Source organism: Acipenser ruthenus, chromosome 13 (genome assembly GCF_902713425.1).
Source record: "Acipenser ruthenus chromosome 13, fAciRut3.2 maternal haplotype, whole genome shotgun sequence".
NCBI classification, from domain to species: domain Eukaryota; kingdom Metazoa; phylum Chordata; class Actinopteri; order Acipenseriformes; family Acipenseridae; genus Acipenser; species Acipenser ruthenus.
The window spans coordinates 25,853,422-25,878,615 of NC_081201.1; the positions used below are offsets into that span (position 1 = coordinate 25,853,422).

At 37.4% G+C, this 25,194-nt stretch overlaps 1 protein-coding gene across 2 annotated transcripts in view; it reads right to left on the reverse strand.

Annotated features, from left to right (window-relative positions):
* Nucleotides 1-3,086: 3,086 nt before the first annotated feature.
* The window catches only part of LOC117418020 (protein bicaudal C homolog 1-like), a 103,824-nt gene continuing 81,716 nt past the window's right edge, over nt 3,087-25,194 (reverse strand). The window contains exons 7-21 of one of the 2 annotated variants that reach the window (XM_034030528.3): nt 24,999-25,187; nt 22,999-23,250; nt 21,390-21,521; nt 19,414-19,588; nt 19,083-19,244; nt 18,425-18,612; nt 18,176-18,317; nt 17,338-17,494; nt 16,362-16,518; nt 13,660-13,699; nt 12,651-12,805; nt 11,724-11,880; nt 10,420-10,580; nt 9,887-9,986; nt 3,087-8,160 (exon numbers count right to left, since the gene is read on the reverse strand). In XM_034030528.3, coding sequence (XP_033886419.1) covers nt 8,030-8,160; nt 9,887-9,986; nt 10,420-10,580; nt 11,724-11,880; nt 12,651-12,805; nt 13,660-13,699; nt 16,362-16,518; nt 17,338-17,494; nt 18,176-18,317; nt 18,425-18,612; nt 19,083-19,244; nt 19,414-19,588; nt 21,390-21,521; nt 22,999-23,250; nt 24,999-25,187 — 2,298 coding nt within the window. In that variant the 3' untranslated portion in view covers nt 3,087-8,029. Of the gene's footprint in view, nt 8,161-9,886; nt 9,987-10,419; nt 10,581-11,723; nt 11,881-12,650; nt 12,806-13,659; nt 13,700-16,352; nt 16,519-17,337; nt 17,495-18,175; nt 18,318-18,424; nt 18,613-19,082; nt 19,245-19,413; nt 19,589-21,389; nt 21,522-22,998; nt 23,251-24,998; nt 25,188-25,194 lie in introns of both variants that reach the window. The other variant, XM_034030527.3, reaches the window with a different exon arrangement.

The window sequence follows — 25,194 nt, forward strand, 5'->3', positions numbered from 1 at the left end:
ATTCTCTTCCCACCTCCTTCCTCCTCAGTCTCCATAGGTTCTGAGGAATGCAACTTGGACAGAACGAAAAGCTCAAAGCTTATTTTATTCTTTTTTTTACAACTATCAGAATGTATAAAGCAGGGCTTAGTGTGTGGAGTAAAGACATACCTTAAAAGGAGTGCTACTGCTGCCCAAGGTTTTACATTTTTTTTTTCTAACACTGAAATGTTTTGTGTTGAAGCTTGTGGATATTTGCTTGCCCTAAATGAGAGAGTAGATATTTAAAAAATGACTCTACATAGGCTACAGCACACAAGATTATGAGCCACAAAGAAGCATATCGTGAATTATCCTGAATTAAAGTAACAAGCAAAGAACCATTCTGTCATCACAATGAAAGTGGACCAGCGGAAGTGTATTCCTCGTGCTAATCAGTGGTAAGGAAATGGAAAAACTCTTTTAAAAGCAGAAGTGTCAGGGGCTGCCCTCCTTGCCTTACAATAATGATCTTCTCAGGTAACTACTAAATAACACAATGCAATGACTATGCATAGAGCACATCTCCTCCAGATATCTTGCTTCAAAACTGATTCTGTCATTACCGTAACTGGCTTTGCTAGAATAATTGTAACAATGATGTCAGTTACATAAATCCCCTGCCACGGCTGTAAATGTTATCAGTATGATGAACAAATGGGTGATCATGACATACAACAGTATGTAATGTTTAATCACAGTTTGATATGCAATTCTCCAAATATATGCAAACATGTAAGTGTGGGCACACATATGGACAGATCTAGGGACAGACAGCCCCCTTTATCCCCAGAATCTTAAATTCTCATCAACTTAGGCAAGATAATGTGAATACCAAATTCCATGACAATTAGATAGGTGGTTATCTATCTATCTATCTATCTATCTATAATGTATGTATGTATGCAAAAATAAAAGCGTGACAAAGTATTCATGTTTGCAACAGTCAAAGCCGAACAGGAAAACAGCAACAAAAAAGGACATTGAAGTGTTCTTGAATCCTATACAGGTATTTCCTTCTTACCCCCTATATGTCAATCTCTATTCATGTTAACACAGACTGTGCCATTAGCCAAGGTGCTGATACATCCATTAGCACAACATTTTATACAATCCTAGCATAAACCAGTCCTGAATAGAATCCTACTTGGGAGCAGTTCTTGTTATGTTATTGTTTTAAAAGGCAATTGCAATCTTGGCATCCTGCCTTTTACATTTAGAGCCGTCCTCAAATGCAGGGAAACTGTCCTTAACAGTGAAGTTGAAAGCAAGATACCAGAGAGGATTATAGAAAAAAATGCATGCCAAAAAATCAATTTAGAGAAATAGAGAGTATCTGACCTTGAAAGAAAAGCCACCTCAAGACATACACTTACTGGATTAATACCAGATATTTAAATAGATGGTGATGGCACACCATCTATTTTCAAGGAGCAACAAAGCTTCATCTAAAAAAAAAACAAACAAACAAAATATTCTAACATGACACCACATAAATAATGAATATATAACCAGCTAACCCTAACAAGTCTTCTGACTGGCAGCACACACTGTACTGAATCTGATATTACCGTGTGGACTAATATGACATTTATTAGGGTAACCCTGAGATATGGATATCTGAATAATAAAAGGACAGAACCAAAAAAAATAATAAATGTCATAATGTTATAAAAGGATTTGTTATGTTTTGAAAAACATTTTCACTTTTTTTTTTTTTTTTTTTTTTTTTTTTTTTAAATAGGTTTTCCTGAAAAGCCCATGTTAAATATCAGCTCGATATTGACATGTTTTTTGTTAAATGCTTTCAGTAACAAGTACTATTTTACATAGTAGCAGGATTAGGTCTTTTGGAAAGCAGGATTAAAAGCGGGGGGGGGCGGGAGGACATAATCAAACTAAAAAACACACGCTTATTCCTTCATTGCATTGTTGTCAGTTTAAATAAATAAATAAAACATAGGCACAGTACCTACCTTGAGTGGGTGGAGTTTAGGGGAGGACTAAATACCATCCTGTTAAAAGTTAAATAAAGTAATCAGAAATGTGATGCTTTCATGTCTTAAGTTATTACCATTAACTTTAGTCATTACACTAACCACTTTCTAAAGTGCAATTTATTAAAAAGTTATAGGTCAGAAGTAAGGAATTGTTAACTTTTGTTACTACGGCGCGAAAACAGTGGAAACCAATTCTGTAGTTTGAGGTAAACAATTAGAATGAATTTTCTACAAGATGGTTTTCTTAATAAGCTAGCCAACATAATCAAGCTTTAGTAAAGCGGTGTGTTTATTACGGTAATTGGTATTACATAGGACTATAAAGTATTGTTTCTGCAATACGGATTCTATGAATGGAAGGTGAACACAGCATGCAAAAACAAGGCTTTCAGGTTTATTTTTTAGCTGTTTGCTGGAATACCAGCCAACAGCCTATTTTATTTAAGCCTAAAACCCTTTTTTAAGTTAATTGGAAACAAGGAAGTGTTATAAGTATCTGTCCAAATGTAATACAGCTGTTACACAACAGTTTATAGTGGAATTAAAGCAGACACAGCTCAGGTAAGACATACAGAGCACTCAAACGCAAAAGAAACTTACCTGAACTGCAGCAGGATTGGTTGCTAGGCAACGTTCTTCAATGTGGACAATTCTGTTAGGCTAGTAATATATATTATACTGAATGTTTATCATCATATGGGTCAGAACAATTAGTTTGCAATGCAGCTAGAATGGAAGATGTCACCAGATATACTGGGGAACAATTGTGCTGTGAGTGCTGGCACAGAATGTCTGTCGGTTCTCTTTGTGACCATCATTTGGTTCCCCAATGGGCTCCCTACAGTGGAAAACAACATCTATAGGAATTGCAAGTCCTTCATGGTAAATGACCACTTGATGAATGATTTGTAAGTCAAAAAATTAAGTCAGTTTGTCAGCTGGTCAAGTGACTTTTGAATCACCCTGTACTGACCTCCAACAGGGGTACCATTGTACAGTAGTTGGGCAGCACCAGCAGCAACAAAAAACACACACAGTAAAATTAGTCAAGCTTAATATACAACAAAACAGGGTTTATATACATTTTTTATTTTTTTTGCAATGAAGCAGCTAATTAATGCTTTAACAGATTACATTTACAAGACATTCTTAAAGATTTTTATTTAAAGAACACAAACCACACAAAAATACAACTTTATCTGTGCTACATTTACAGATGAAAAAAAAGATTATTCATAAGGCACTGACTTATTACTAACCTTCATTTGAAGCTATTGATTTGAAAGCGTTGTGCATAATACAAAATGCTGTTTAGACAATATTTTACAATAACATTGTCATATATTCCCTTTATCTAGTGCAAGAAAGTGAGTCATTTCCAGTGTTTCCTTTTGTGCAGCCCCATTGATCTGAAATGACAGCCTCCATTTGCTAGAGATCCTTCACTTTGGTGCTTAATTCAAACTACAAATATTGCTCATCCATGTCATAAGGCCATGTCAAAGTTTTAGTTCCTATGACCTCTCCCATTAGTGAAAAGCTTAATTATACTAAGAGAACCCCATATTCCGATTTGTAAGGATTTGGGAACTAAAGCCTGTGATTTTCCACCTTCCTTTGGCAATTCTGCCATTCACAAAATGAGGTTTTATTTTATTTATTTTTATTTTGTTTTTGCAAATGTACACATTTCTGTGAAATTGACTAGTCTCTGCTATCAGAGACCAAATCAGAGATTTCCAAACTGATGTTATTATCTTCATCTTGATATTTATAGCTTTAAATGTTGTTTTAATGCATTTGCATTGAATTCGTTATTTCGAAAAAATAAATGGATCTTGTATTACTGTATCTTATTAAACATTAATATATATATATATATATATATATATATATATATATATATATATATATATATACACATATACACACACACCCCAATTCAGTACTTGTAGTCTTGTAAGTTTCTAAAAATGAGGATAACTCAGATATTATTTCTGATGTCCTTTCCAAAGGTTTTTCACTGTACCGATGTGGCTTTTTAGATTAGATTTGTACTTGAACGCTATAGTGCTCCTTCATTATAAGGATACCCTTTATACTGTGGAACTGGTTATAATGAGTGTGTTCGTGGCTTCTATTGCACCAGTGATGCCATTACACTTGCATTCTCTTTTTAAGGCAGAACACAAATAGCACTGTCTCTTAACTACGGCTTCCGACAACACTGACTGCTCTGCATTTGGTGGTACAATGTTTTGTTTTAAATAAAAAACGAGTTCCAGTTTTAAAGTGGCAGAATATTGTGTGACAGTGAAAAGAAAAGGGCTTGTAACCAGGAGGTCCCTGGTTCAAATCCCACCTCAGCCACTGACTCATTGTGTGACCCTGAGCAAGTCACTTAACCTCCTTGTGCTCCGTCTTTCGGGTGAGACACAGTTGCAAGTGACTCTGCAGCTGATGCACAGTCCACACACCCTAGTCTCTGTAAGTCGCCTTGGATAAAGGCGTCTGCTAAATAAACAAATAATAATAATAATAATAATAATAATAATAATAATAATAATAATAATAATAATAATAAACGTTCCTACAAAACTGCTCAGAAATCTTGTTTGTTTGACTTGTACTTGTTCCTCTCGATACAGAAGAAACACAGACCATGGAGACTCAAGACCAAGCAAACTCCAAAACGAGGAGCCGCTGTGAACGTTTGCAATCAAAAAGGAGGATAAACAAAACAATACACATTGTAATCGAGACCATTTAAAAAAGAGTGATAACCATGGCATTAGAATGCAGTTAACTTGTATTAGCTTTAGCAATTCATTACTGGTATTCTTAATGTTCTGCTGAAATTCGTTGTGTTTTTCTTTACCCTTCCTTCTTCCCCATACCAGATCACCTCTGGTGGAAAAGGTCAATTCCAAGTGCCTGGGAGACCATATATTGTTTGAGTCTGATAGAGGAAATTATCCAGTACCATGAAGAGAATTACAAGTTTTCTAAAGCTGTTAGATCTGTATATGCCTAATTACAGTGGTTCTAGGCAACACAACAATTTCATAAAATCTTTCCTGTTGTGCACTTTGTAATATAGTTTTGAAAGAAGCACATGAGATTGAAAATAATGAACTCAATATTCTTGCCTTTCTTTCAGGTAGTCTGCTACTGTTTCACTTCCTGGGTCATTTCACATCAGCAATGTCTTTGGGGTCAAAGCATGTTACTGGCTGCAATACATGTCAGTCAATCGGTAAAGCAACTGGTTATTAAAATGACAGGACAAGACAGTAAAAGGACTATTTCACTGACCAAGTGAAATGATCAAGGAAATGCAAGACTATCGAAACGTAAAGCTTACAAACAGATTTTATTTTTACTTAACCTGGAAAATAGAAGTTTGTTATAACATGTGCTTCTTTCAGAAATGCACATTTGAGACTTACAGTACATAATGTACAAGTTGTAAGATTTCTTGTTTAATTAGATACCACCAATTTAAAAAAAAACCAAAAAAACACAAGCGATGAAAAAACAAGGACTAGTGGGGATGTTGTTAATCTCAATACAAGTTCAATCAAACGTGTTTAATAGCTTTGGTTATCAGTCACTCTTTAAACGGAAATGAATGAATACAAGACCCAATTACTATGTCCAAAAAACCCCCCAAAAAACCAGATGCTTTTATAAAAAATAAAATCAGCCAACAAGCTCAAACCTCACACAGGCTATTAGAAAACATGGCAATTGAAAGAGTGCACGTTTTAGTAAAGATTAGGCATTGTAAAGCCAATGCCTACAAAACTAGTTAAAAAAACATGTGAAAACATGGGGAGAGCTGTGATTATAGTTTTAGTTCCCATTAATCATAAAAGTAATGCAGTTAGCTATACTGTAGTCTGTATAACCAGCAATGTAAAACAGAGAAAATGATTAACTATACAAGACAATATGATCTAAGAAATACCATTAATGCATTTCCTCTGGCAAATAACCCTACCACTAAATGTGTGAAAGTGTTTCTTCGCCTGTTGTGTGCAACACTTTCCTTTGAAAATGTACGATCTATTATAAAAAAGGAAACTGTTATTCAACATTAACATCTAAGCATATTTTATATACAAAGCTAGTTACGGGAACAAATCTTCAGTGGTTAACATCCGATTCAAAATGTTTGTACCTTATTAATAATACAGTACAGATACTTCATAGCCCTTCCTGAAGAAAAGGTATTCGGACAGACAATCAAGGGATTCGAATGATTAGAGTGAAGAAAGGAGCACTTGATGGTTATACTTCATTTACAAAAGAACCCCTTCATGTGTAAAACTGGCACAAAAAAAAAAAAAAACACATCTCAATACTTTGAAATTCACAGTATAAGATAAAACACACTTCTTACATTGACCGGTAACAATATACATCTTCCTTTCCTGTATTACAACAAGCAAACATTCATTTTTTTATATAATAATGTTGCTGACAGAAAATAATAATACAAATCTATAACTAGGGATAACTACAGCATGTAGATTATATGTAGATGTGTGATTGACACTTCCAAACCAAACAGTTTTCATCCATGCTGTTGCATTGCCCCTGTAGTGTGTACTGGCTCAAGTGACAGCCATTAAATTAAACCAGAGGGAGACCAACAGCACAGAGGCAGCAAATTCTGACAAGAGAGGGAAAATAATTCCCAGGATAAGGCAAGAGGCTGAATTAATCCAGCATGCTGCAGTACTGTCAACATTACTGACCTACAGGATGTGTTTAGCAGCAACTAAAAGAAAAAAATATATAAGATGTGAATACAGAGAATACAATTCTTTACAGACCTTTATACAACAAGTGTTTGTTGAGAGTTCCATTTTGAATGATTTTTTCTGGTATTCAACTCAACAGAACAAATATTCATGGGGTGTTGTGTTTATTTCATGAAGCCATCCTCATTTGTGGAATAACTACAGTACTCCACAAACATTCGTGGGCCAAGGCTGTCTATTTTAAGAATGGACTTAGGGAAAGAGAGAGGTGATACGCGAATACACTTAAAACCAGCAAAGGCTATTGTTCCAGGAACTAACGCAGCCAGTCTGGTATTAGAAGGTTTGATTTGAAAAGATTAAGGGAAAAAAGGGGCAAAACTGTCAAGTAATACCTCATGTTAAAAAATATAAAATTTAAAAATAATGAAAATTAAAAATGAGAATGCAAAGAAAAAAACAGGAATCTTTATAGAAATACATTTAAAAATTGTAAAACTAAAGGAGGAAAAGAATCAAGAAAGAAAATACATTAAATAAAAAAAAAAAGAAATTATGTAAAATTATTCAGGATAAAATAAATAATAATAAAAATGTTTAGTGGGCTGCTGCTGCATTATGTTGTACCAACATCATTTAGGTGTACTCCAGCCATAGATAGATGATTACTGTTGTTATAAGCAATTAACTACTTATAAGAAAACAAAAAAAGAACTTCATCTGCTTACATTTGGTCACATAATCTAGAAAGATTAAGCATCACTAGAGCTAACAAAACACACTTATTATATGGAGATCAGAGAAATATATTTCCACAGGCCATGAATCTAGGATTTGTAAAGTGCAGAGGGGCTTTAAAACTTCACCTAGCAATACACTAGGCACTTTTTATAAATAATATCCGCAGATATTTTCCTAGCCATTCTGATATTTCCTCTTTTGATCCCACAGTGCATTGGATTGCGTTCTCTCATAAAAATTTGAATACTCAGAATCTTCTCTGATCTACATATAAAGAACATCGTACCACATTTGGCATTTACAAAAATGTTGATTAGCCGGTGCTTTCTTGTTTGTTTTTTGGCACAAGCACTTGTACGTGAGGCAGGCTTTGGTCCACGATGCCCAAACTCTCTGTGCGGATGGATCTGTGCAGTGAAAGCTGTCCACAGGATTAAGATGCACTTGAGTTGACATCAATTCTGCAAGATCTGTCCTACTCGATGGGAAAAACAAAGTTTACTACCATCTGCCGCTGACGCTGGCAATGTCTGAGGGAAACTGACGAGGCAGCCGCCCGCTGGCCCCGCCGTCCAGGAACGAGGTGCGGATACTTGGAGGCTCGAAAAGTTTTCTTCTGTTTTTGTTCAGTTCTGAATACAAAGGAAACAGTAAAAGAGAATTATTCAGATCTCTTTTTCTTGTTTTTACATGTTACTCCGACAAAACAGCCACATAATAGGGAGACTAGTTGTTGAAACACCTGTGAAAAGTAGCACACACTTTTGTAATAAGTTAAGCACCTAAAACAAAAGTACAGTACATTTTACCTGATCCTTTAATACTGATAGCAGATTTTAATACAGCAACATGGTTATTAATCACACCAAAGAGTAGCAAGATCTGTGCCATGCAATATCCATTAACTTCCGATAAATTATTTAGTTTATACACAGATTTAGTTTGAACAACAACAAGAAATATATACGTTTTAAAGTAGGTATTATCCAAACATCAGACATCCAAATTACAAAGACAACGAAGGACTGTAAGTGGAGGAAGTGCAACATCAATTTGATTATTTTGGCAATCGGAATGAAATATGTCTCCTTGTCTCCTACACAACAATGGTGTTGGCAAGATTTCTGCTCATTGTTCTGTAACTGGTTCCTTGGCAGCGAGGACCTGAATTGATGTCGTCTGACAGAAAACTATTGGCAATTGTTTTTTTTGCCAAGAAGTAGCGTGCATTTATTGAATAACATTTCAATATTATTATTGGACAGGATTTAATGATTTTTTTTTTTTTTAAATCATCTATCTGCTGTATCTATCTATGCAACAGATTTAAAGAAGGCCTGGGGCTGGGGATTTTATTGCCCACTATTCTTTACCTTACTTACTAAATATCTCAGCTGCACGAATATTGACTGGTACAAAAAAAGACTGAGCATATTACACCTGTTTTGGAAAATTTGCACTGGCTGCCCATCAAGTTTTGTATTACATTTAAGATCTTACTCTTGGCTTATAAGGCTGTTCGGGGAATAGGGCCTACATATTGATCTGATTTGCTGCATCCCTAGATCCCTAGATGTCAACTACGCTCTACAAGTTATAAGTTGCTGACCATTCCCTTATTTCAGTCGAGTCACTCTGGGAGGTCAGAGTTTTTCTACTTGTGATCCTTCCCCCTGGAATTCCCTGCCTCCAGTTGTCAGAAACTGACACTCTGGAGGAACTTAAGTCTTTATTAAAAACGTATGTTTTTTTTCCAAGCTTATGGAAAATAGACATTTTATACTTTAATTGTTAGTATTTTAATTGTTGTAATTTAATGTTTTAAGTTTTGCTTGTTTTGTAAGGCGCTTTGGGATGGGTTGCCATGAAAGGCGCTATATAAAAATAAATAGATTGAATAAACTGAGATAGATATATACTGGAGAATCTCCATTTGGGCAGTCCGCTATTCACAAAATTATGTTTTATTTTATTTATTTTTATTTTGTTTAACATACCTCAATACACTCTATGATACAGTTTTTATTTATTATTTATTTTTTTAAACTTTTTTTTTATTTATTTGTATTGCATTCTGGTGATCAACACCGTTTAAAATCTCAGAGATTGTCTGTTGTGCACGTTTAAAACCACTTGGACTGTTGAAACCAGGGTTGAGAAACACCAGTTTATGCGACTGGAGACCAAGCAAAATACCCAATGCTGCCCCCTGTTGACAATACAGGTTAATGCACAGTAAATCACTACACATATTCCAATAGAAGTTTTGACAAAGGAATCTAAAAATACTTAATCTGAATTAAACAAGATTTCCGACATTTAATCATAATATAATAAAACATCTACCGCCATCCACACCTGAGATTGCAAGCAGCATTTTCCTTCTAGCACCAAATGTAGTAATGCCAAGCTCCTTGAAATCTTGATCTGTCAGCGTTAGGAATGTCTGGAGATCAATCTACACATTAAAACACAAAGGAGAAGTTACAGTTAGGGAAAGAGCACCTGTCTATAAAACAATGTGATCCAAAAATGTGCAGGCAACTTCTTATCCTTAAATGTTCTGTAGATGCAGGTAAAAATGTATGGTTCTGTTAACACTGGGTAGATCGCCAGTCACTGTATGTGTAGTAGGCACTGTATGGGCAGATGAATGGAAAGGGGTTCCTTCACAACAAGACAAATGGTTCTCTATTTCTTTGTAAAAATGTAACCCTGATATACGTTCAGTATGGATGGGCACCTGCTCACAATAAAAGGGATGGGTACCTGTCCCGAACACTGAATAAGCTTATGTGGAATTCTTGGTTAAACTAAATGTAGTATCCTTCATGGTAATCGATGATGCCCCGATTTAATTTTTGAAACAAAGGCATGACAGACAGACAGACCTCTTGCTGTTGAAATACGTCTGTGTATTTCCCCAGCCCCAGCTTGCTGAAGAGCTCAGGCAGATCCGATCCCTTGAAAGAACCATTCAGGTTGCAGCTGTTGCTGCCAGTCATTGAGGAGATGCAGTCCATGTAGTTACTGCAGCTTAGGTAGTGTTCCGCTGCAAAGCAAATAGGTTTTCAATAGTTTGGTTACATCTGCACATTAAGGATTGCTAACCAACACTTTCGAATCTTTATTAATCATTATTACTCAACCCCATTTAATAGTGATGAGCTTTATTTATTTAATTTATTTTTATTTAGGATATGCAAATATTTCAAATGAACTACTGAATCCTGGTACCACTGCTGTAGGTCACATGGTCCGATTGTAGACAGACCATTGGCGTGCGTAAAGAGTATAACACATGAAGCCTTGATTTTGAAAATATCTGCCTATTCCAAATTGAAGTATAAAATGCAAACACATAACCAAAATAGCTTCAACAGAAGGGGGCTTGTAATAATATCGTGAGCACTCATAAGAGGCCAGAAAATGGATTTCAGAAGCTTGATTAATGTCAGTGGGATTAATAGGCATTCATTAAACAAATTAAAATCCAGGAGACAAGAGAAAATGAATCTCACTTTGGCTATTAGCTGTCAGAGCAAAAGTGTCTATTCTATATTATGTGTCTATGCAATAGTATATTAAGCCATTTGGGAAACAAAAGGGAGAGGTGTAGTACCTCATACAGTTTTAACTATTACTTTTGAAAATATCATTTTGATGGGAGTTTCCTTATAAAATCTTTATCCTGATTTCCAGTTCTGCTCTAAGTAGTATGAAGAGCATGCCTATTTAACTTGAAGAGTGATGCAAGGCAAGCTTCTGTACACAGCTTCAACCGGCTTTGGAAAATAAACAAACTAGACCATCAGCAAGTCTGTATTCCAAAAGAGTATCTATTGTGATCAGTAATGAGGTATATCTTCAGGTAAAACTGAACAAAACTTTGGGACACTGCAGCTGTGTTAAAACACAGACTACAACATAGCCTTTTGTTTTCTTTAACAAATGACCTGGAATCAAAAATCAAGGAATCTGCTTTAGATAGTGCATCAGATAAAGCGCCCAAGGCTTACTCTTGGTGGTAATATATATTTTTTCCCCACAATGGCAGTTAAAGTCTGTCTTGTGTTAACTGATCTGGAATGGTTGCAAGTTCCTTACAGTGTAAAGTTAGTAATAAGCACTATTGAACTAGGTCAGTGCTGGTTTAGAGCCCGACTTTCAATTCAGTGCAGGCCTGAACGCTTACTTGATTTGTTTTGTTTTCTTTTAGGGCTGCCAATGGCTGATGGGAATTCTGAGTGAGCCAAGGTGCCGTTCATGTTCCTCTCCCTCCAATTATCAGAATCACTGCCGCTCCCCAAACCCTCCTGACTGTCCGACCGTGAGAGAGGCAGGGGAGAAACCTGCAGGAACCAATACACACAAAACTGTCTGTTCATAAACATAGACTTTCATACATTTTCATATGCGTGCAGAACAGCGCGGTGAATCAGATTGATGCCATGTTTCTAATTGAGCAATAATAAATATTCTCCACAGCGGGCATTAACTACTGCATCAGGGCTATCCAACTTTTTTGGTAAATTACTATTTTCACAGACTACACAGCTTCCCCCCCGCCCCCAATGTGGCTCATAAACCATCTGTTGCCAAGCCCAGTAGTAGATACACTAGTTAACCATGGCAACAGTTTATCCACTTAAGAAAGCCAAGGCATATACTATGGTATTGACCACCTAGGAGAATTATATTTATTATTATTATTATTATTTTATTTCTTAGCAGACGCCCTTATCCAGGGCGACTTACAACTGTTACAAGATATCACATTATACATTATTTCACATTATACAGATATCACATTATTTTTTTTACATACAAATTACCCATTTATACAGTTGGGGTTTTACTGGAGCAATCTAGGTAAAGTACCTTGCTCAAGGGTACAACAGCAGTGTCTCCCACCTGGGACTAAACCCACGAAACTCCGGTCAAGAGTCCAGAGCCCCAACCACTACTCCACACTGCTGCCCTATACTACTGAATACATCTATTTCACTTTCTTTAAATTTGTACAGTTTTTTTTTTTTTGTCACGTGTTATGGATCTAAGGCTTCTTTGCAGTCAGGGTTCTACAATATCTGCTAATGGGAAAGTTGCTTTGGAAGTTCACCTCATAAGTGGTTGACATGGTGGGTTTGTAGGGCACATGGTTAGCTCTTCTGAGTTCCTTGATGGTTTCTGCCGGCATTGACTTGGAGAATCCCAGCCCACTCCATGTGTTTGTGGGCGTTCGTACTTCTGTTACCACAGGCTTCTTCAGCATTGCTAAAAAAACACAAACCATACTTATCAACCAGAGGATGAGACACAAGGTTTCCTGTCATGAAATAAACTCTATCCACAGAGGTGGTTATTTCAGGTGCGCTGTCAACCTAGAAAATATTAGATTAGCATGGATCCCAATGGCACAGCGGAAGAGCCAAACATTAGCCTTTAAAATTGAATGAGCCATCTCTGATATTCTACAAATTAAATAAAGAAATCTTGAAATCCTGTCACATGCACATAAACAAATACATCTATATAAAAGGTAAGGTAGCCCAAGATTAATAATAATCATGATCTGTGGAATCAACTATAAGTTTGTTGGTAGTACTCAATGTCCTTTCCTTGTTCACTTCCTGCAAGTATTAGAACCTCGCATGAGCGTTACACTCACAATGCATGAAACCTTGCAGGCAGCAACAATTGGCCACAGGGGTAATAGTATGGTCGACACCAGGCTTGAGTCATGGGGGCCCTGTCATAGCAAACAAATCAACAGCAGATTGATCTGGATGCTACGAAACATCTGCAGATGACTATCATTTGCCACAGTCCGTAAACAGCAACTATACAGATGATATGGAAAGGTCCCAACCATACCCTCCTCTTCCTCACAGTCTACCGTTACTACATGCAGAGGTATATTAATCTACAGTATGGTGTATACCCCTGAATATCAGTGAACTTGTCAAGTAAATTAAAAAGAACTGTAGAACTAAAATATCTTCCAGAAACAAAATGACTGTATTGGGTTTTTCAAACCACGACCATGCTGCCATCAGAAAAAAAAGGAATTAGAACAAGGTCTCTTTGGGATGTTGACAAATAGTGCAGTGCAATATATCTCCACATACCTTTGGTTGCTAACAGCTTCTTCTGTTCGTAGTCAAATGCCTGAAAAAAGAATCAATAAAGGCAGGCGTCTTTAGTTGGGCCCTGACTAAATGCCAGTGCAGCATGCTGCTTTCTGTTTATTTATAATTTATTATTTCTCTCAGCACAATGGATATGCTTAGCTGAGTCCATGGGCCTGCCTAGGCAGAAACTAAGCACTGTTCAATAATGTGACAACAGCAAAATGGAGGGCCGGATTTAAATTACAGCAGTCTTCAACACCACCTAATTAGGTTAAAACAACAGAAAGATGGGCAGACATGCAGTAAGTATAGTCAACAGCTAAACATTCAAATAAATTCTGGTTGAATAACCTTTCACCAATTTATTTATACCACTCCACTTTCACATTGTGTTTAATAAACGCCTCAGACTCATCTCTTTCCATCCAATTTCACACCTTTATCTCTATCTTATGTAGCAATTTAGGTTAAACCAACACAAGACTTTGAAACACTTGGAGTACTGTACAAAGGAGCTATTACTCAAATTTTGTTCATTTTGTTTTACGTGTGTGTGTACGGGATAGATATAGATTCAATAATTAATATACTTTGGGAGACATTCCTGATCAAGTTGTTCCATACAGGATTTGCTTAAAAAATAGCGACATTCAAATTGTGGTTGGTGTCCTTGAGAAAAGATACGGGCAGCACAGCTGCCAACTCTAAACATTGTTTCATATTGTGTGTATATATTCAGCCCCCCAAATCCCTACATGAATCATCCCTTTATCTAAACAGCCTACAGTGTAGTACAATACAGCTAAACATCCAACAGGCATGTTCAATGTAACAATTACTCAATGAAAAACTTGTACAATGATTTCTCAATGTTTTTTTTTTTAAAAAGGCTTCTAGGTCAAAATGTTTGTTGAAGAATGGAACTAGTTTCTTTTAGCACTGTTACCTATCGTGCGTGTTTTTTTGTTGGATGAGACGTAATAACCAAAAACAAGAGTGTGCAGGATTTCATTACATTTCCTGTGTATATTGCAATTTGATTGTGTGTGTGTGTGTGTGTGTGGGGGGGGGGGGGTATACAGTTCAAGTTTACATACCCCAATGGAAATTTATAATTTCTAGAAATTTCTTGAAAACAAATAAATTACAGGAAAAACCTTTTATAGCTATGTTTTGCTTTTGTGGATGAGGAAAAAAAGTTACATGAAATAATGTCTAAAATTATTTATTTCAGCAATTTGTTTTGCAAAACTCCAAAAATGCTAATTAAAAAGTATCCATACCCTGACAAGGAAAATTCAATTAATAGCTAGTTGAGGCACCTTTTGTCAATGAGCTTTTGGCATGATGCTTTAAGGGATTTTTGACTATTCTTCAACGCAAAATTGTTCCAATTCATTCATATTTTGAGAACTTGTCTTGTGCACAAGCCTTCTTTAACTCATACCAAAGATTCTCAATCGGATTTAGATCAGGACTTTGACTAGGCCATTTCAGATCCTTGATTTCATTCTTCTTTAACCATTCTGAAGCAGATTTTGACTTGCGCTTTGGGTCATTGTCGTGTTGGAACGTCCAGTTGCGCTTTAAAACACGTTTTGTAGCGGAGGGTTTCAGATGATTGGCCAGTATATTTTGGTATGCTGTGGAATCCATTTTACCATGTATTGGAACAAAATGTCCTGTGCCATTAGAGGAAAAACAGCCCCATGGAATGATATTACCACCTCCATGCTTGACAGTAGGTGTGGTGTTCTTTTCTTTGTAAGCCTCACCAGACTTTCTCCAAACTCAACGACCATCAGCGTGACCAAATAGCTTGATTTTTTCATCACTCCACAAAACCTTTTACCAGAACTCGTATCCATCATTCAAATACCGTTTTGCAAACTTAAAGTGATTATCCTTGTGATGTTTTCCTAAGAGTGTCTTTTTCCTTAGCCTGCGACCATTGAGACATTCTCCATGCAATACTCAACCCATGGTTGAAATGGAAACCCCAGTTCCACTCGCAGCTAATTCACTTTGAATATCTTTGGCAGTCAATCTCACAATTCTTCTACTTGTTCTTGGTGAAACAACCTTTTTTCCCAGGCCGAAGGAGCTTTGTGACAGTACTGTGAGTACTTCTTGACAATAGAAACAATAGTCGAAATTGGGATACTCAAATGCTTGGAAATCTTCTCTGGCTTTATGAAAGTAAATAATTTTCTGCCTAAGGTCTTCAGATAGCGCTTTACTTTTTCCCATATTGACTTATTGGTAATGACAGCAATCATCCGATGCCTAACCCTTTTATACTCTCTAAGAATGTTCACCTACTTTTCTAGAATTCGGTTCTGCATTATCATATTGAAATTTCTAGCACCTTGTAGACAATACTGTCATAGCATCAAAGGGTATGAATGCTTTTGAATTAGCATTTTTGGAGTTTTTCGGAAAAATTTCTTAACTTTTTTTGCTACAAAAGATTTTTCTTAAAATTCTTTGTTGTCAAGAAATTTCTAGAAATTATAGATTTCCATTGGGGTATGCCATTTGCCTACAACTGTATATTGAAACATGTTGTGTTACAGAAGACACACTTCATTTTCACAGTGTCTAAGCAAATCCCTATGACCCAAGCTTAGAGCTCTGTCCTCTGAAAGGAGGCAATGTTAAAAGTAAAATAAGGAGTGGTTTTCGCTTACAGTGAGTACCTGCATGTTGGCAAAAGAGGGCGACGCCAGGCGAATTCTCTCGGAATTCTGCTGGGCTGCCCTCTCTGCAGCTCTCTCGCTCCCTGGAGCCTTCTTATCAGCCAGTGGGCTTTCTGAAGCACTGGAATCCGAATCTGAAAGCAAGTGGTCCGATGTGCTGAAACAACATTTCAGGTATTAGACAATGAGAACCAAATAGTAGGCTAGAACTAGCTTTGCCATTCAGTTCTGGTTTTGTTCATTGGGCACAAGGCCAGATATGATCCCAGGCCTCCAGAGGATAAGCGAGTTTAGGAGAGTAGCCCCTGCTCAACATACCTAACACTCATAGATCAAATCTTTTTTTGAGCCTCAGGATAGCCCAGTTGAGATTTAACATCTAGTTCCCGTTGTTGGTTAGGGCCTTTAACCAAGTTTACATTTGTCTTTGTCAATATAATCACCTTTAGTTATCTTCAAATCAATAAACAATTGAAAGGCAAAAGGCACTTTGGCCCGAGGAACTGAGTTGCAATCAAGCCTAATTAAGAGTGACCTAGTTCAGCTATTTTATTTGAATGCTCTTTGAAGAGTGGCTAGTGTCCTCTACACAGATTATAATACACAGGAATGCACGCCAGAACCAGGCTGAATGGTAACCTTGAAACTGGCAAGGATTCCCACTGTAGCTCTGCAACCTCAATCCTGACCATTGTGCCATGGTTTTATGAGGTGACCTGTCCACTGGATTGAGACCACTGAAACTCCTTTCACTTGTGACAGGAACAGATTGATCACAGACCTCACAGAATAAGTGAAAGGTGCCAGCTAACCACACCAACTCCATGCTTCGTTTCTTTGGTTGTTTTCCAGCGCTGTTATCAAATACATTGACTAATTAGACTTCTTTAATACACACTCTAAAGATATATCAGCCTGACTCATTTTATAAACAGTGTTTTCAACAGTATATAATAATAGGACTGCCAATACATACTGCAGGTGTGAATTCTTGGTGCCTTGTAGAAGCTCCACTGCATGCCTCTTGCCAGCCGATGATTTTGAAGAACCCAGCATCTGTTTCAGCTCATTACTGTTTGCGGAGTGCGATGGACTTCTTGGCATGCCTACTTCTACAAAGGCATCATTCGAACCTGAAAAATAAGCAGCCACTTAAGCTTCCCACACATTGACCAGTGCTTATGCATTGAGTTATCCCTGGAGGGAGCACTCGCTAGCAGGGTGAAGCAGATCAGGCTACTCTTACCTTGTATCCATGTTCCACTAAACTAGAGCTCAACCCCATTTGGATTTAAGCTCCAAGGAGTATTGGACTCAAATGGCTCCAAACCCTTACAGTACCTTGCCTGAATTCAGCAGCGTGAATTTCAGTGGTGATTATATAATAAGCACATAGCTTGGAATAAAGTTCTGTCTTTAATTAAAATTTGGGGGGGTTTGACACATACAAAACACAGATATATTTTTTAGCCTTTAACTTAGGATGCTCATGAGCTGTCAATGCTACTCACTTTTTGAGTATGACCAAGAATAACTACCATTCCCTGGTCTCCCCCAATCTAAGCAACAGAACATGGAAACACTTGTGTTACAATCAGGGTTCATAGGTAACTCGTCGAGGTGCAAATGCTGACCCAAATATTGCTCAGGGGAACCAGGTTGTGTTTCACATTTGACCTGAGCCAGATGTGAAGCTACCTAGGCCTCCAGGAGGTAAAGTCTTTGCAAAAACAGTATTTAGCAATATTCACTGTGAAAGATGTAGTATATTTTAGTATTCGTGTTCCATATTAAAACCAGAGCTGGTATTTTACCTTCGTCAGGGCTGGATTTGGTAGTTAGTTGCTCTGTGGGACTGTGGCCACTGCTCTCATTTGAAGAGTCTGTGTGATTCCCACCAAGGACTTTATCAGCTAGACAAGGCCCGGACAACCTCCTGTATACTGAATTGGAATGCTGCAATAAAAAAAAAAAAATACTCTATATTGCCGTTTCTATTACTGGAAGTTATAGTAACACAACACAACCAGCGAATAATCACATTTTTAGGAGGAGACGGTTACCTTGACATGTCCATTGAGAGATGACAGATTCTTGCTGGTTTCTGATAAGCCGTTGACCTGGCTGTCGATTGGGGCCAGACCGGGGGGAGGAGAGGGGGTGTTCTGTGCATAACCCTGGACACCTGACAGGAAAATATTGGTCAAGGTGGCCTGTGTTGATGGGTGCATCATGAGGGGTGAAGAGAAGCCTAAAATACAAATACAAAATATATAAATAAAATTGGTTCACAATACCAGCAAGGACGTCTGTAAATTACATATCCCCTGCCATGACAGAAATTACACAATTTGAGCCACATCACAGTAAATCACTACAACCTTCATACCTACCTGAGGCTACTCTACATGGACAATTCCACCAATAACCATCCAGTAAAAGATAGGAGTGTTCATACTTTTAGAATAAACCTGTTAAAACTATTCCTTTTCAATAAAATTACTGAACTTGTACAGCATTTATGTGTTTATGGATAAATAATACAAATAAACATTTGTTACAACATTACTAAAATGTGCCTTACACTGTGCTAAAAAAAAAAACCAAACAAGAACGCCTATATTTGACACACACACATATATATATATATATATATATATATATATATATATATATGTTTAAACTGCTGACACCGCTAATACAAGCTGCTTTGTGATATACCTGGGGCAGTTGTCGGACTAGCAAGTGAGGTTGCCCAAAGCGTGGGGCTGGGCGTGCCTGAGCTGGAGTTCTGCAGGGGACTGACTGAACTGTTGAGAGCATTCAGGAGCGAGTTGGCAGCAGTAGAACTATTTAATGATGACGACGTGGGGCCCAAGAGGCCTAGAATATGTTAAAAAAAAAAAAAGCATGTCAAAAGAGACCATATAATGTATATACAGATGCATTATATTAATTGTAATACATTATATCCTATACTGGGTAAAATTCAGAGGTTCTTGAATCTTTATGCCATTAGACTTGGCTTTCATAAAGGAACTGAGTTTCCTACCTAGGCTGGTGAGACCGAGTCCAGCTGAAGCCAGGATATCCAGGCCCACAGGGCAGATGACAGAGGAGGAGCTGCTTGTTTGTATCGTTACCCCACTGCTTTCTAGGCCCAGGAGGCACTTCCTCGCTTCATACATGTTTAAGGCATTCCTTTCCACACTCTTTACAATCACAGACTGAAAGACGCAACAAATTTGAGACATTTATTACCAACATTATAAAATATAAAATATATAAAATATATTATTATTATTATTATTATTATTATTAACACCATTAACATATAACATCATATAAAATAAGAACATGAAGATTATATTTTATATTAATTATACTGGACTGGAGAAATATGTAAAGGATCTCTAATTAGATTTACATATCTCCTTGCGCACTCTGCTGTGCCAGGTCAACAAGGGAAGCAAGTCATACAAGGAGTGCAAGTAATTCAATTATTAAAACAACAAGTCTGAAAAGACAAAAAGAAGAAGAAAAAAATACCATAAAATACCCTTTTTATTAATTATTCGAATCCTTTGTTAACTAATGCTAAGTGATATTTATATACTAGAGGTTTACCAAAACAATGTTGTTACCAATCTATGACTGAAGTCACACCCAGCCCAGTGAAACCCTGCTGATACCCTGTGAGCAAATTAGGTGTTATCCTGATACATTGTGTTATGTTAAGTCAAATTCAAGTTTTGTTTCAACCACGCAACAAATATATTTAAAAAAAGGGGATTTTTATTGAGCATATGACCTTTAAGTGTGAAATGGAAACTTGGTTAGTCCGAGATCAGGTATCATCTTTGATACATCATTTATTAGGGGTGTGAATTCCTTCAGGGCATGCAGTATACATTTCAAGTTACCGTAGCTAACGGCAACTTCTTGTTATTGAAGACTTGCCAAATCCACTAAGGTTGGAAAAATGAAAAAATACAGGTTCATCAACCTGAAGTGAAATCTGCACAATTGGCGTAGAGCCGCCCAGGTGGGGAGGGCTTAGGTCAGCCAGAGTGTCCTTGGCTCACCGCGCACCAGCGACCCCTGTAGACTGGCCGAGCGCCTGCAGGCCTGGCTGTAAGTTGCCCAGAGCTGTGTGGTCCTCCGATGCTGTAGCTCTGAGGTGGCTGCATGGACGGCACACGTTTTGGAGGACATGTGTGTCCGTCTTCGTCTCTCCCGAGTCAGCGTGGGGGTGGCAGTGGTGAGCCAAGTTGAAAAAAAATAATAATAATTGGGCTTTCCAAATTTGGGAGTAAATGAGAAAAAAGAATTGCCGATTCCAAATTAGAAAAAAAAAAAGGTTTTCAAATCCGAGGAGTAAAAGTGAAGCCCAGTTCAAATTTGTCTAGTTTTGTGAATAAATAGCACACAGGAAATGTTTTATATGCACTGACTGCAGATCTACTGGGAATCCAGCCACCAATTACTAACACGTTTAGACAACACAAAACAAAAAAGCAATTACAGCTTCGGACAGCCCAACAAAGTAGCCCACACAGATAGTTTTGGGCTAGTACGTCCAATGTAAACATATATAGTGGATTCACAAGCCTTTATTCATTTAAATTTTTTTGTAGATTACAGTACATGGAGATTTAAATGTCTCTTGACTTAACCCTCAAAGACTGCAGGCAGCAACAACAGAAGCTTGTGAATATGAGGATATGGTTGGTATCTTCAGTCCTTGTGTGCATAAGATTTTTTTGTGGTGAGGGAACAAGTATGGTTCTTTAACACAGCAACTCCCCACAACAGCTCAGGAGAGGAGCTGCGTGAACCTCCTCTGACCATATCATTCACTCTGCATACCACACGGTGGGCATCAAGTGAGCCACTCAGGGACCAGTGGCAATGTAGTGAATTTGCCAAGGGAATTATATCCTGAAAACGAGTCTCTTTCCCAGAACTAGAAAGTTCATACTGTGCCTGTGCAGTCTAAAATGTTTATATATTTACATTGTGGTATACCTTGCTTGGCTGCTTGGGCTTTGGTTTGATGCTAATGAAGACATCTAACTGCTCCATCAGCTGGGTAATAAAGGGTGGTTCCACTTCAATGTCTTCTTTGATATCAAACATCAACACAAGAGGAAGGCAACCCTGAAACACATTTCACAAAACACTGCAGTAACTACAGTTGAATAATTCATGCTTTTTCTCTCGATAATTTTAACTATTCTTTACCTGGGGGGCAGGGGGCAGGGGGTTGACTGTAATATGTTTGAAATATGATTTTAGTATGCCTTTGCTCTCTTATTATAAATGTTTTTGGGTTTTTTATGCCAATATTTTTTTCAAATCTAAATTGCACCATATAAAAAAGGCACAGGCTCCTCACTAAGATATCCATTCCTAGATAAAAACAAGAAAGTAAAACACTTTTTACACTCTAAAGGGTTCTTAAAAGCTTTTCTAGAGTATTCAGTGAGATTCAAAAAGCCAATACTGTAGCAGCTGCCAAAATTAAAGACTCACAAGAATGCATTTGCATTATGACTAGACAGTATTTCAGAGTTTCTTTTCAAATGCCATTTAACTGCAGGTACTGATAACGCACCTGCGCCAAACTCATTCTCAGGTCTCTTGTAGCAATGAGCAGAATACAAATTACTTCAAACATTTTTGATAGTATTTAGACCTGACATCCAACAAAATATTTTTTTGTGGAAATAAAGTAGTAAAAATACACATTTGTCAAAAAATATCATTTACCAATCAATACATGGTTTAGCAATACCATAATCCTTTAAAGAATAATGGATTAAACAAACCATGCATACAAAAAACATTTATTCAAAGGCTTAATAGCAAGTACAAGTCACAAATGGACAATGTATGTTGGAATGAACTCAACTATGTATTATGAAAGGATGTTTACAATATTGCTTCCTTTGTTACATGTTTCAAAAGGAATTTTGCCAAGATAAAACTGCAAAGAGAGCAAGAATTTAGTTCACTTAAACAGCAACTGCTGCTTCAAGAAATGTTTCGACAAGAAGTATTTCAAGATATTAGTAAAGAATTTGAAAGGTTTTCCAAATAATTACTAGTTTCTTCTAGTATTCCTACTATTTGGTGTTTCTGCTTCTAACAATACATAGTTCTTGATAATTTCAGAACACGTTTAATTTCATGACTCATGATAAAATAAAAGCATATATTATTATTATTATTATTATTTATTTCTTAGCAGACGCCCTTATCCAGGGCGACTTACAATTGTTACAAGATATCACATTATTTTAATATACAATTACCCATTTATACAGTTGGGTTTTTACTGGAGCAATTTAGGTAAAGTACCTTGCTCAAGGGTACAGCAGCAGTGTCCCCTACCAGGGATTGAACCCACAACCCTCCGGTCAAGAGTCCAGAGCCCTAACCACTACAACACTGCTGCCCATATTGAGGTATGTAGCACGTAAAGGGTTAAAGTCTGAGACATCTACTGTTCACAGTTTCCATAAAAACAAGTAACATTTTTAAAATGCAGCATGCTGGTAACACATACAGACCATGCCCGAATTACTGCGCTCAGTTCCGGGTTTGATAGGAATGTCGACTTGTTTATCCTTACCATGAGATAATGCCTGGCCAAGCAGACTGAGTCGATGGTGCCCTGGAGGTAGACGGTGGATTTCTTCTGTGGGTTGTTGGGGTCGGGGAAGTGGATCTGGGCCCCTGTTCTCTGCATGATGTGTTTGATATTGCTGCCGTTGCGGCCCATCATGAAGAGATGGTGTTGTGGTGCTATATCGAGCTGGGTGCTCACAGAGATTGCATTGGCCATGCTGCCAGCCAGGTGATCCAACAGCAAAGCAGTCCCTCTCTAAATTACATACAAAACAGTGAGACGCAGATTTAGTATATAAAACAAACAAAAAAAACCTTTGTAGATGTCACCCTCCGCTTATCATCAAACTGAAGTGTCCTGGCATAATGGGAGTCAAACATGCTGTAAACAAAAGTAAAAAAAAGCTCCCGATAATATCGCCTTGGTTAACATCAATCAAAGGAAAAGAGATGTAAAAAATGAAATATAGCTAGGAAAGCTGTTTCACCTTTCATGGAACTACCATGGGGCATTGTGGCAGAGCAGAGCTCTGCCCTTTAGAAATTGGCAGTTATGGGGTTAAATTCCCCTACCTGCCTGAGTTTATTGTGTTCAGGTGGCTGGGGTTGATTAGTTAATTACAGTAATTAACGATCAATCAGCACCCAGCCACCTGACATAAAAGGAGGCCTCAGCTTCCCATTAGGAGGAGGGAGCTGAGGAAGCAAGTTGGTGTTTGTTGGTTTTGGTTTTTGTGGATTTTCTCATCCAGTGAAGGCATCGCCCAGCCTGGAAACCTTTATTTTGTAAGTTTTGTTTTGTGTTTATTTTGTGATTGAAATCTTTTTGTTTGGCCCTTGTGCCTGTTTATTTGATTATTTTTGTGAATTAAAAACTTTATTTTGAACTTTAAACTGTCTCTGAGCCTCAACCTCTGTCATCCTTGTCACAGGCATATTTGCAGAAATCTATAAACAGTATCATCTTTATCACATCTCATGATGCTAAATAACATACTGTGGACTGAAGCTGTTTGAAGATAGCGCTCACATTAAAAAAATGGATGCAACGGATGAGCAAAATTGCCCAAGTGTGCGTACAAAGGATTCGATGCACGAGGATTCAATGCACGAGTATAAAGGAAGAATGTCGCTATACACAAGTTCATTTTTTGAACGATCACCTGCGGTAGTCCCAATTAAAGGTGTAACAACTTTCATAGTAAACAGTTAACTGTTGGCCATCGCTTGTTGGAGAAGTTCCCATCTTATAGACTCTTGTCTTTATCAGTCATTCAACTGATTTCCAACCCACTTCATATCATTTCAGGACACTGCAATTCGTAAGTTTACAGCATTTAATTTATTAAAGTCATGCGTTTATTGATATCACATGCATTGAAGCATATATTGCCCAGTATATTACTTAATTAAAAACAATATTGAACCCAAAGATGTATAATCCTACATTTTTCTGCTTCATTATCCATATTAAACTTCTCTTGTAACGTAGTTAGTGCGATTACATCCACAGAGAGGGCTAGGGACAGTTATATCCCTCCCCACACCAGGCTTCTTATATCACCATTGGGGAGAACATGGAGATAAAAAAGTGTATGTGTATATGTGTTTTGCAGTAATTTTAATGGAATATAATCACTGCCAACAGCATGACTGTTAAATTAAAAATTCCAAACGTTTTAGCAATGAGAGATGTTCTGATGTAGCCATTTTTGTTTGTATGTAAATATACTCTCACTGTGCCATTCTGTTGATAAATTATAGCCATGCAGTTATATTACAGCCCCAGATGAAACTTGCATCACAGTGAATCACACACAACTTATGCGCCATGGTTCAGTTCAAACACAGCAAATCTTGATTACCTTACTAAAGTGATGATACACATCCCCTTGGTAACCAGCTGCTTCTACTGTACTTAATTATTCCACATATAGCTGACCCCGGTATAAGATCATGTTCTCATTAACTCACATTAAAATCCTCCAGATATGAAGTCAGTACCTTGACAGCTGTGGTGTTGTTCTGGGACCCTCTGACAATGCCAGTAGCACCATACATTCTGGAACGCTGCTTGAAGGACACTGAAATGTTATAGGTCTGGGATATGTGCTGGACTGCTGGGGAGTTGGGGTCTGGGTTGGGCTGAATAATCACAGGCAGTTCAAACATCAGTACCAAGGGAAGCAGTTCCTGCAAA